The following is a 12,894-nucleotide window of genomic DNA, read 5'->3' as shown; positions in this document are numbered from 1 at the left end:
TTATGTTTGAAAGATGGTGGTTAAGATGTTCTGTTCAAATAAGTTTAGTGTTTGCTTTGGCCGTAATGTAAACCTAGTCTGATAACCCTGTTTCTCTGGATCTTGGGAGGGTTATACAAATTTGAAGGGTGGGGTCAATAGCTCAGTAGTTCACACCAGGAGTGATCGAATCCTTTCTGTATCTGTCTGCGCTGTCTGAGAAAGAAAATATCCCCGTTATAAGGTTGTAAAATTGTGTTGTATTTACCAAAAAAGTTTTAAAAAATTTGTGTTTCGTTATGCTCGTTATGCCTATCTTATTTTGATCCTATAATATTTCAATTATTCAGGGCCATTTTTTCTAGCAGGGTAAATTAATTTCTGCCCAGAATTAAACTGTAGCTTTAGTATGGGACATTATGTAGCCTTTTATTTATCTGGGAAGCGTGGGGATAATGGAGCTGTTTCTGTTTTGATGATGAAACAGGCATGGAAAGGGCTGTACTTCTCTACCCCTCCCCCTATTTATGAATGGTTGAACATACCCCTTGAGATGCACTATGGACACTAATCGAAGGCCACATCTCCGTCTTCTCTGAATTATTCGTGAATAATTCTGTTGAATAGAATTTTATCAAATTTTACTAATAATTCTGTTCGAATCCAAATCAAATAAAAAATTCTCGAATTTTATAAACTTTTTGAAGATTCACGGATAATTATTCGGCCGAATCGAATTTTATCTGAATTATAACCTAATTTTATCCCATGTAAAAAAAAAAAAAAATCTTGAATAAGTCAATAAGCCTTTAGAAAATAGTGTAGTTATTATGCATGTATTATTCTAATGTTATTTTTCTTCTCTTTTTTTAATAGAAATTGATCATGTTTATCTTTCCTAAGGTAATCTCTCACACTTCAAAAAAAAAAAAAAAAAAAAAAAAAAAAACTCTCAACCCATTTTGGTTTGACTAAGTTTTACCGTCGTTATTCTTTCTCTCTAGTCTTTAAGGTAAACATGCATGGTGGGTGACGTAGATCGAATTGATTTTGTGTTCAACCCCCCTCTCAGTCTCTCTTTCTCTATTTCAATTATTTGAGTAATAGGAAATGAGTTTAGAAAAAAAAAAGAGCTAAATATAATATTTTTTATCTTTCAAATTTAAAATTTTAATTTTTATATCATTTGTATGTTATGTACATATGATAAGTGATAGATAATAATTTAAAATTTTAATTTTTATATCATTTGTATGTTATATACATATGATAAGTGACAGATAATGTGAAACAAGTATTGCAAATATTAAAAATAACATCCGAGTTTTTTGTCCGCTTTTTTACTTTTGTAAACAAATAATTCCCGAATCCAAATCCAAACCGAATTTTATTATCTCCATTTTTTTGACCGATATTTTGACCAAATCGTTGAATTAATGAAATACATTAATCCAAATAATTCCCGCATCCGAATTTAATAACTATGAGTGAACAAAAACTTAGTTCAAAAATAAATATGCACAATTCAGAAGGATAGAAGAGCAAAATTTCAATGATTCTTTATCCTTCTCCACTTGGTAGATGGAAAGGGTCTACTTAGGTCCAAAATTGACACATGAGCAGGTAAGGGTGACCCTACATTGCGGTAAAAATTGGGCCCATCAGAACTGCCACATCACAAAAAATGAAAAAAACCATGCCCAAGTCGCCTTTGAAGAATACTGTGTAGAGCTACATCCATCTTCCTACAGAGGTAAATGCAGGCATGGATCTGTCTATGTGCTTTCATATACATCAACGACTTTAAAACTGAACTTTCATAGAAGAAATGTAGACCTTACAGAAAATTCTATTCCAATTAGTCGAGAGAAAAAGAAAAAAAAGAGTACAAAAGTTAAAAACCCTTTTTCAGTTTTATGCATTAACACACTTGATACCTTTGACACAGTTTAGGGATTTAATGATTTTTTTATTAATAAGAATACCCACTCTGATTAAGGCCATAATCTGCATCAAAGGTGTCAGAAACATTAGGCTCATGAACATGCAATGGAAATAGCAATTCAACCTTTTAAATTATAGAACAGTATTCCTAGAGAACAGGAATGCAAACAATAACAACATTCACTATGAGAAAGAAAAGAAAAAAAAAAAGGAAAACAAACAAGAACATTATCTCTGGAGTATTTACATGATGAAACAGAACATAAAGGATTAATATATATATAAATAAAATGCTACTGCATTACATGTATCGTTATAAGAGGATGGAGTGGACCACCTCTCACAGATTAATCATTTTCCAAAGGTCGTTGCACATCTCGAAGGGCGATACCTTCGATGGTTCAAATTTGAACTGCTTAACCATCCTTTTGTCCCTATCCACGATATCTGTAGCTCGGTTTCAAGGATAACACAATTGCCAGATAGTAACACAAGCTCATCTGAATCACAGATAAACAAAACAACAAGAAGCTAGTGTGTAGATTAGCTTATTTTAAGGCACCACATTAGCTGCTCAGAGAGAAGGATACGGCCAGAAATTTGATTTTGGTCAGCCAGATCTGGGATGATCTTTGTCACTGAAGCATACATAGAAAGCTCCATCCTGTGTAATCAAAGTAAATTATTTTAGCATCCCCAATACTGTCCGACTTTCTCTCACTAAACAGAAAAGTGAGATAATGGCTCAAAAATGCATTCTAAGGAAAGGCTAACACAGGAAACAATCAGAAAACAGTAAGATCAAAACAACAAAAGCATAGTTCAATCAACTGGCTTTTGTTGGTGCAAACAAAACATCGTTCACTGTAATGGGTAATTATCAGAATGATCGCAAGGCAGGGTAGCAGAAAAACTTCCTGAATGCAAGAGTCCATTATGTGACCACAAAGCTCAAGTACATTAGCTTTCACAGTTTGACTTTTTAAACCAATTGCAAATTGTCTTTTCAAGTTCTCCAAGTACTATAGCATTTAACATAAATGGTGAAGTTTGTTTTTCCCCTCAATCAATAGAGGGCAAGTTTGACAACACAGAGTACTGAACATATGAACACAATAATAAGAACTATAATAAGAATTAAGGTTGGTTGATCTTGTTCGGTACAAGATTTGACTACACTTTAATTCAAATTAAAAGAAAATGACAATTCAATACATGTCAAGACAATCAAGAAGATATCATGCCTGATCAATGTTTTTCAATCATGGCAGATGCACTTAAATTTAGCAATTTACACTCCCAGAACCATTGTTACTTCTGACTCAAAGATGTTATTTGGAAACGTTACAGGAGATTCATTAGGTTCAGTGAGTACTAAATTTGAATAGGAGAAGATATTAGATTTATGATGACTCACTGGGGGGTCAACTTTTGTTGCAGTCAAAAAGATTTTTTCTTCTATAAGCCAGTATGATTATTCTCCTATTTTTTCCCTTTTGTTTGTAACATTTTGCCTCAGATCTTTTTCCATAACAGTGCTCAAAATTTCACACATTAGAATCAAATGATGAGTCCACAATTATTCAAAATTAGGGTTACCGATTATTTAGAGTTGTGAAACAACGACAATAACTGATGAAATCAAAAGGACTAAATAGAAACAGCTACCCAACAGAGAACCTTGGTAAATGGACACAGGCCAGAAAAAAATACAGAATTTACAAAGGGGGAGCAACAAGAGCCTAAGTTATCGAAATGGACATTATTGCATGGACTGTGACCATTTGATATAAATGGAGACATTCTGATTGTCATGCCAGAAAAAAATACAGAATTTACGAAGGGCCTCAGTTATTGAAATGAACATTATTGCATGGACTGTTTTTAGCCCATTTGATATTTGAGCTTTCAAAGAAATTGTATGCAATACTACATTAAATAGGTGGAAGGGGGGAAAAAAATAGGAGCTAAATTCAAACTGTATCACAAATGAGCAGATTTTAGAACTCCAAGTATCAATTTACACGATGGCCAGCTGATATGAGTGGGTTAGCGATCTGGATCATGCCGTCATTATTAAAATAAATATTTATTATAAAAAAAAGAAGTTAAAGTATTGAGGAAAAATAAATAAATTACAGAGAGAAAACACTGGCAGGGGAGCTTTATTTTGTAGAGCTCCCTTGGGCCAAGTCAAATTGATTGATCTCCTGACATAAAAAAGGGTGTACCCAGTGCACGAGACTCCCTCTAAAGTTTCAAGTTCTGGAAAGTAAGTGGGAAAAGAATCTCTACATTGAAAATAAGGAGTGAAATATTGGAATTAATCGGGAATTCAATGCTTTAGCCACACTTAAAAATTTGGGATTAATCTTCCATTGTGGGATGGAAGGAGCACTTTATTACACTGAAACAATAGTTCGCTAGGACAGGTAGATTTTGTACACATTTTGAAAAAAGAAAACAAATTCTATATTTCCAATAGAAGATTGTTGCAATTAAAGGATAGCAAATAAAAAAGCATATAATTAACTTATTTTTCAGGTACTCACTGTGCCCTTAATTCTTCTCTCTCTCTCTTCTTCAGTATTTGCTTTCGTCCTTCAATTGAAACCCTCTGATGTTCCAGATTACTCATCTCATCACTGACAATTGTGTTTATATAAAGCGAGAATCAGTAATCAATAGCTTCAGTGTTTCTAATCATGAATCTTAGATTTAACCGAAAAAAGATAAAATAAAAATAAAGCTAGTCAAATACTGATCTAAGCTCCTCCTGAAGTTTATTCTCCTTATTAAGTTCCTCTAGCAAGTCTTTCTGAAGAGAGTCAATATCTGCATCCGCAATAACTCCAGATTTTGCATTATCTATCTTTTTCTTGCACTCAGTTATCCTTGTCTGGTACTCTGCTGCATAAAAGAACTTGTTAAGCAGAGGGCCTAGTACAAAAACACTATTCATGTCTACCAGCTTCCAAGTGAAATTTGAATCAGAAGATAATTAAACTGATTTAAAACAGTAGTAGCAGAATCATAGGAAGTGACCTGATTGGATCTAGCCAACCAATACTGTTTGGGAGATTAAAGGACCATTATGACATTGTTTAAAAATATTTTAACTTGCATAATTCCAAAAGGAATTTGGTTGAGAGTCTAAAAACAATATAAAAAGAAAGAAAATCAAATTGATGGGAAACAAAGAATGCAAAGTAAAGGGACAAACCTTCCAGTAAGTTCTTAATCTCAGAGAAATCTGTCTCACAAGATGATTGAAGCATCTTGATTCCATCTAGAGATTGCTTCAAAGTATCTAGGTCTCTTTTGTTTTTGAGGCATAATATGAGGTCATCACCATATGAAATTACCTTGTCAACATCAAGTTTGAGAGGGAAATCACCCATTGAAAGCACCGGAGTTCACCTCTTTCTCCCTTAGTAGTACCACACCAACAAACCAAGAAAAAGCTTCTGAGTCCCAACAAATATTAAAGCAAGCTCTGAAATCCAAGAATTTATGAAGAGTTAATATGCATCATCCTTGAAAATTAAAGTTGATAGAACTTGTATAAATCCAGTTCTCGAGACAAAATTCAGAGCAGATTGATCAACTTTGATAGGTATTAAAATTCCTGGTAATTGTGGTCATAACCCCATATTTCAATTTCAACAAAAAAAAAAGCAACATGAATCCTAGTTGAGCCTATGGCTCCAATATTGTTAGAATTATATAGGAGAATTGAGGTTTTGGATCAGCTCTGTAAATCTGTGATAGTTTTATCATTATGGTAAGCTTACATCTTAAAAAATCCATGCCATGAAAAGTTCTCACAAGAAGCAACCCAAGCTCTTATGTTAGGCTCGTAAGTACTCCATTACCACCACACCATGCCCTACAGGACAATTTCTACTTCAAAACTCTATATAAACACTGTATCAACAATATCCTTGATTTATCTAGCTAAAGCAGCATGCAAGCAAAACCCTCCAGAGAGCTCACTGGTAGCTGCTACCAAAATTTCAACATATGCAACATTTTCAAACCAATCCAGAAAAAAGAAAAAGAAAAAGTAAAATAGAAAAATCTCTTCTTGGGGGAAGTAGGTCGAATGTGCCATATGCATGTTAGAATTTTAAAAAGTCTTGACTTCACAACCATCTTATTAAAATCTAACATAATTGTCATGGTACTTAGGTGTCCCAAGGCGTTGGAGGGCCGCCTAAGCGTTTAGGGCACAAGGCACCTTATATATATATATATATATATATAATGAGTTCGAATTTATTTATTTTATAAATATATCTATTACAATAATGACATGATTATGCTTATATGCTGCATCAACACTATAAGCCACATCAAGGATTAACATGAAGGCCATATTAATCCAATATGATATAATTATGCAAAATTGCTAGTAATGACCTGAAATGAGAAAATCAACAAATAATGAACAAAGTATAGGATGTAAAAAAGCGTCTTCAATTAAAAAGAAGAAGAAAAAAAAAAGGTAATAAACTAAGAGCATAATAACACGTAATTAAGAAGCATAATTCTGAAGCATGTAAACATATATGTAAATATGTAGTATACTATTATTACCTCCATGATGCCAAAATGAGTTCCTCCAAAATAGAAAGAAACATTATGATGGAGGTTTTTTGAGTAACAGTAGAGAAAATAGCTGGAAAAGAAATGCCATACATTCTTCAGTGAAACCTTGCAATGAAGAGATCTACTCTAGCTTTTTTATACAACAGAGAAGGTGCTACAGACTAGAGAGGACAACCTGTAAATTTCTTAGCTCTAACCTCATATGTGTTGGTGCTACAGGAAAGCGAGGGCAACACAGCAAACACCACAGCAAAAACTGTACAAACAGAGAAGCTGTACAAGCATCAGGGAGGAAATGCCGTTGATTGTTCTTGACAGAGAGAGTTTCAGTGAGGAGATGGGAAAGGGAGGGAGAGAAGCAGAGAGATGGTTTCACGGAGGAGATGGAGAAACATAGAGAGGGCATCGGGGAGGAAATGGAGAGGGTTTCAGGGAGGATATGTGAGATGGATTTCAGGGTGGTACGCATCGGGAAGAAGTAGAAAAAAAAAAGACAAACGCAGCAAAGAGGATCGGGGCAGAGGAAGTCAAAGAACTAGGTTGGGGGAAGAGAGAGAAACAGCGGATGGAGTAGCAGGGCGTTACCTGAATCGCCGGATTGTAAGTTGTAGCGGTGGCCGGTCGTTGACTCCTCGTCTCTCTCGATCGCCCTCGAGTCCTCGACCCTGAGTCCCTGCTGCTAATAACGAAGAAGGGTTGAAGACTCCCCTAAAACCGTAAAAGGGGTTCTTCCCTTTGATTTTTCAAGCGGGAGAAGGTCCTGACAAGCAGCGTGGTTCCTGCGCCACAGAAATCCAACTGCTCCATGGATATCTGCCGCTGACACGTGTCCCAAATAGATCCAACGGCTCTTTTTTTTTTTTTTTCTGAAAAAAACCACCCATGAGATTCTTCTAAAATCCATACCCGACTCTCAGAGGTTTGATCTTGGCGGGAGAAGAAATTCAAGAGGAGATCGCCTTGCGAGGCGGCGGAAGAACTGGGCTGGATCCTAATGGCCTCCTCGGACGCCTACTTGGCCTGAACTCTTATCTCCTTCTTCTCGTAGCAGTGCCCCAAGAGACAGAACGCCTTGGAATTGTTAGGGTTAAGCTTCACCGCTTCCAACAGATCCGATAGCGCCGAGTCAACCCGATGCCGGCAGTTGACTGCTGTTTGCAACTCGGCACGCTTATATAGGCGTACCCTAGCTCGCGATCGGAGATAATCCTGACGGCGGGCGGGTAGAGAGCGACGTTGAGGGACCTGAGGGCGGAGGACTAGAGACCCTGCAAATCGAGCGCTAGGGATGTGAGCGGCGGCGTCTCTCGGGTCGAGCAGGAGAGCCTTGTCAGCCTGGTCGATGGCGTCCTTGGCGAGGGAGACGCAGGTATTTTTGTTGCGAAGGATCGAGCACGGGAGCAGCTGAACCCCTTGGACGAAGTGCGGCTTCGCTTGGACGTTCTCTCAGGCTCAGCCCCTTAGTGCCGCTTTGTTAGGGCTTTTCTGGGGAAGTTGTGTATCGCTAGGAACATCCCTAGACTTAGCAAGAGAAACAAGACTTGTATCAGAGTGTCCGTCACCATCTCCTCCTCCACACACACACACACTCTCTCTCTCTCTCTCGTTATTAGATGCGGATTTGGAAAGTGATGCACTAGCTTGACAATATATAATGCACCAATGGCAGGCAGTAGCTGCTTACTATAAGATCTTGTAATGAACATTAGCAGAGAAGATTTGGAGAGAAAATGAAGAAATTCCAAAAAACAAGGGTTTGTGGATTTATACCTCTTTGGAGAGAAAATGAAGAAATCCCCCCCTCTGTTCTGTGTGTTTTGGGAGATAAGAGGAGAAAAGCGAGGAAGAGGCAGCAGCGATCAACCACGACTTCTGGCGGCCGGCAACAGTGAGGATGAAGAGTGACGATCTCCTCTTGAATTTCTTCTCCCGCCAAGAGCAAACCTCTGTTTTGAATTTTGTGAGAGGAAAGAGACGAGGGAACGGTATGGGTTTCAAAATAATCTCGTGGGTGGGTTTTTCGAAGAGCAGAAAGGGCCGTCCGATCTGTTAGGAACAGATGTCAAGTGAGCAGATATCTATGGCACTTTATGGGATTTTTCTTAAAATTTCTATCTTCCATGAACTAAATGAAAAATAGAAAAACAGAAAGCTAACCATTAGAAAACATTGCACAACCCCATCACATATGCTGAAGATGCCTTCACCATTAGGGCGTGTGTTGACAAAATGGCAGAAGCAGATAACGCAACGTGGCGTTGCGCCCAAATAATCTGGTGCCCACCCCACCTCAGCAGCTTCATCATCAAGATCCAATAGCGTGATAAAGTTTAATATTAATGCTAATCAACATGAGGTAGTTAATCAATCAATAGCCTTCCAAGGATTTTCTAAATAGCCATTGGGGGAAAGCATTCTTATAAACTTTTTTTTTTTTTTTCAAGTGTTCAAACCCTGTCAGCCGACTCAGCCGAAGTCGGTAAAAAGCTGATCAGCCCAGTAATTTCGATGAAACAGCAAATGGCAATTTCGTAATCGACCTGTGGACTTTTTCTAAGTTCCTTCATCAGATGGAGAACCTAACCCTGACCTCTTACGCGTCATGGCTGCTTTCTTCCCTTTATAAAAGGATACCTTCCATAATCTACTCAACCATCAACCAACGACCACCTTCATCATATCGTTCCTTAGTTCTTACAACGTAGCTGCAAGTTTGTTCTTTTTCATTTCGTTAATCACAACTTTCTCTCCCCTCCGGCCACCATGCCTGAGAAGCACCACCACCACCACCACCACAACCGCCACTTACACCACCACAAAGATGAAAAGCCCACAAAAGAAATGACAAAGAAAGACTATGAGAAACAAGTGAAACACCACAAGCACTTAGAACAAGTCGGCATGGTAGGTGCTATAGCTGCCGGGTCTGTTGCTCTGGTAAGTTTTAACTTATTTCTTTACTTCAATTTGCTCATCTATGCACTTCTGCTGATACATTTCAGAGCTAATAATAAACATTATTTCAGCATGAGAAACATATGGTGAAGAAAGACCCAGAGCATGCTCGCAGCCACAGAATTAAAGAGGAGATTGCAGCAACAGCTGCAGTGGCTAGTGCTGGATTTGCCATCCATGAGCACCATCAGTTGAAAGAAGCTAAAAAATAAAAAGACTCGGCTCACGGGAAGAAACACCACCATCACCACCACCTGCTGTGAAACTCATTATTTCTCTAGTTCTTCTCTCCACAGTCCACCCCTAAATTTTTAATTTTTTTTTTCTCTGTAAGATTTGAAGTTGGGTGAGATGTATATATGCTAGTAGTTAAATCAAATTGAGGCTTGGCTCACCCTTCAATTTGATTGATGGTTCTCTTTGCGTGTCTTAGCTTCTGTTTTATTTATTTATTTATGTATATATGTATTTTTTATTTGTGTATAATGTGAAATATTTGTTTCAAACTTTTTTATCAGTTGTATTGGTGGCATGATTGATATATATATTCAGTTTTTGAGAAAGTTTTTCTCCATGGGTCTGAAACATTCACCACATCCTCACAAAACCCCTTGCATGTATCTGAATCCGCTTTGATTTTAATGGATTCCCATTCATCGTGGCTGAAGGAAAATTCAGTCCTTCGATTTGTTTTAAGTTGAAAGATTGATATTCAGTTGATGCACTATAAAGATCATAATATTCCTTTGAATAAATTCCCTCCCAATTATTAATCATTACAATCACTTAACTAAAATGTGAGGAACATGTGGCGAAATGGTTAAGTTGCATTGTTGCAACATGTTGGACATAGGTTCAAAACTTGGAAACAATTTATGTTCTGAAGCAAGGGGTAAGGCTGCATACTTTTTCCCCTCCTAGACCTTGCAAAGTTGCAATAGAGAGAGAGAGAGAGAGGGCCAACAGGTCTAGGGTTTTTGAATCGTCTAAAGACTATTATGATATAGGTATGGTATACCAAAATGGTGGTCTATGAATGAGGAAAGGGAAATTTCGGAAAAGGCGGATAAATTACACTTAGCATACCTAGAGTTTATAGAAACTACATGTAGGGTACCTCACATTTGATTTATCATGTTTAGGGCATCTCATGTATCATAAATTTTAAGTTTGAAGTATCTCATGTTTCATAAATGTTATGATTGTGATATCTTTTATATCCAAAAAAAAAAAACCTTCCATTTTTTCAGTTGTGCTCATGCCTACCACTTTCGATGTCTCTGCATAATTGCAGGGTAGGGACCTGAATTGTAACCTAATTGCAATGTAAGAAAACAAACATATAATAAAAAGAAAACAATTACGAAGGTATGCAACTAAAAAGTTTTACGTGATTCAATAAGATTGTCAATGTCCACGATAAGATAAGAACTACTTCACTAACAATGGAGAATAGAGTTACAATCACTCAAGAGACCTCTCCGATTCAAGCGGCTTTGCTTGATGAATAACCACTACAACACCAAGAGGGACTTCAAGATGAACCCGTCTCGACTCTTGGATGAGTTTGATTCTATTTGAGGACTGGCACAACTCCGAGGCCTCGGTTGCGGGTGGAGGAACAATACCACATATGAATATATTTTATATTTAAATATTTGTATTTGTACGCTTTGGAATATATATTCAACTATTTTTGTGTCATATTTTGAAATTTTAAACATTATTTTTGTCGCAACTGGAATTGGATCCTCCTATTAATAAATTAGATAAGTCCCAGTTTTGTAACAGTTAAATAAATGGGTTAGTTTAGGCCATAGGGATTGACACTTGCGATCTGCCTCAATTAGGAACCATCCCGATTGACACCTTTACCTGCACTTGCTTAATGCACCGCCCCTTTAATTTTTTTTTCCTCAAAAGCTTTGTGTTAATCCAAGTATTGACCTTTAGAACAAGCCAAATTTGGTTAACCACTTTTTTAATTTAATTATAAATTTCACATATGAGAACATAGAAATTCTATCCTATCATAGAAGGGCAGGTAATTAAACGTACTGAGGTTCCAACCTATCAATTGGGATTTGTTTTCTCCCTTTCAAATCTCTGAATTGTGACTCATATCTACCCTTCAAGGAACAAAAAGATACATACATATATATATATATATATAGATATATTTCATAGACATAATTCAAAAGAAAAAATATTAATGTATAGATGAGTTTTCCTTAAGTCATGATAAAAGGAAATCTCTTGACTGCAAAGAAAGAAATATACTGAAACCCAGAGTATAAGGATTTGCGAATCCTAAGATGGTATGGCAAACCTTCCCATGCCATGTGGTGCAAGATAACTTTCTTGTTAAGTATTAGGTTAGGCTGATTACATGTTGCCTTTAAATTCTTGGTCTTTTGTTCATTGAAATTATTTCCTGATAAGACAAATTCCTCTAGAAGATAATGATGAAGCTTATGAGTCAGTTACAATAACTGAACACATGTGCCAACTACCATTCCGAGGACCTTGACCTGAATCAAAGTCATTTTTTTTGCCCTGTAAGATATGAGGGTGGGTGAGATGTATACTAGTAGTTAAATCAAATTGAGGCTTGGCTCACCCTTCAGTTTGATTGATGGTTCTCTTTGTGTATCTTAGCTACTGTTTTATTTATTTATGTATAATGTGAAATATTTGTTTCAAACTCTTTTTTATCAATTGTATTGGTGGCATGATTGAAATTCAGTTTTTGAGAAAGTTTTCCTTTACCGGGCTAGAGCGTTCACCACATTCTCCCAAAACCCCTTGCATGCATTTGCTTCCGCATTGATTTTAATGAATTTCCATTCACTGTGGCTGAAGGAAAACTTCGTCCTTTGATTTGTTTTAAATTAAAAGATTGATATTCAATTGATGTACTGTAAAGATCATAATATTCCTTTAAATAAATTCTCTCCTAATTATTAATCATTGGAAAAAAATCATCTGTAATTCCGATCTCGTACAATTTCGTGAAATACCATCTTCAGGGGGTGACACGTGTATTGATACCAATGCAATGGTCTAGATCTGATTTAAATGTCTCTTCACTGATTTAATGTTTTATTAGTTGTACCAGATCTGGACCATTGTATTGGTATCAATACACGTGTCATTCCCTGAAGGTGGTATTGCACGGAATTGTACGAGATCGGAATTACAGACGATTTCAACCCTTAATCATTACAATCACTTAACTAAAATGTGGGCTAACCGATGATACAATGATTAAGTTGCATTATTGTGACATGTTGGCCATAGGTTTAAAACTTGGAAACAAACTCTCCTTTGAAGTACAGAGTGAGGTTACATAAATTAGATAAGTCCCAATTTTGTAACCGTTAAATAAATGAGTTAGTTTGACAT

The 12,894-nt window shown here is 36.7% G+C and overlaps 2 protein-coding genes across 18 annotated transcripts; one reads left to right on the top strand and one right to left on the bottom strand.

The window, feature by feature from the left end:
* Positions 1 to 2,024: 2,024 nt before the first annotated feature.
* LOC122065358 (kinetochore protein SPC24 homolog) lies at positions 2,025 to 8,508 on the bottom strand. 17 transcript variants are annotated; one of them, XM_042629169.1, is made up of 8 exons: positions 7,120 to 8,258; positions 6,710 to 6,790; positions 6,523 to 6,604; positions 5,147 to 5,353; positions 4,689 to 4,833; positions 4,476 to 4,577; positions 2,514 to 2,587; positions 2,025 to 2,370 (listed from the first exon to the last, which is right to left on the bottom strand). In XM_042629169.1, the coding sequence occupies exons 4-8, from the start codon at positions 5,322 to 5,324 to the stop codon at positions 2,264 to 2,266; spliced, it is 606 nt and encodes a 201-aa protein (XP_042485103.1). In that variant the 5' UTR covers positions 5,325 to 5,353; positions 6,523 to 6,604; positions 6,710 to 6,790; positions 7,120 to 8,258; the 3' UTR covers positions 2,025 to 2,263. The 17 variants fall into 17 exon arrangements, with proteins under 17 accessions (XP_042485103.1, XP_042485104.1, XP_042485098.1 ...); XM_042629170.1 differs by having other exon boundaries at positions 6,732 to 6,790; XM_042629164.1 differs by having other exon boundaries at positions 5,147 to 5,419; positions 6,710 to 6,807; positions 7,120 to 8,252.
* Positions 8,509 to 9,190: 682 nt separating this feature from the next.
* LOC122065365 (abscisic stress-ripening protein 1-like) lies at positions 9,191 to 10,006 on the top strand. The gene is made up of 2 exons (XM_042629181.1): positions 9,191 to 9,471; positions 9,561 to 10,006. Exons 1-2 carry the CDS (start codon positions 9,298 to 9,300, stop codon positions 9,699 to 9,701), a joined length of 315 nt encoding a protein of 104 aa, XP_042485115.1. The 5' UTR covers positions 9,191 to 9,297; the 3' UTR covers positions 9,702 to 10,006.
* Positions 10,007 to 12,894: the final 2,888 nt, after the last annotated feature.

This window comes from Macadamia integrifolia, unplaced genomic scaffold (assembly GCF_013358625.1).
Source record: "Macadamia integrifolia cultivar HAES 741 unplaced genomic scaffold, SCU_Mint_v3 scaffold1985, whole genome shotgun sequence".
NCBI lineage: Eukaryota > Viridiplantae > Streptophyta > Magnoliopsida > Proteales > Proteaceae > Macadamia > Macadamia integrifolia.
This window is presented reverse-complemented; position numbering and strand designations above follow the sequence as displayed.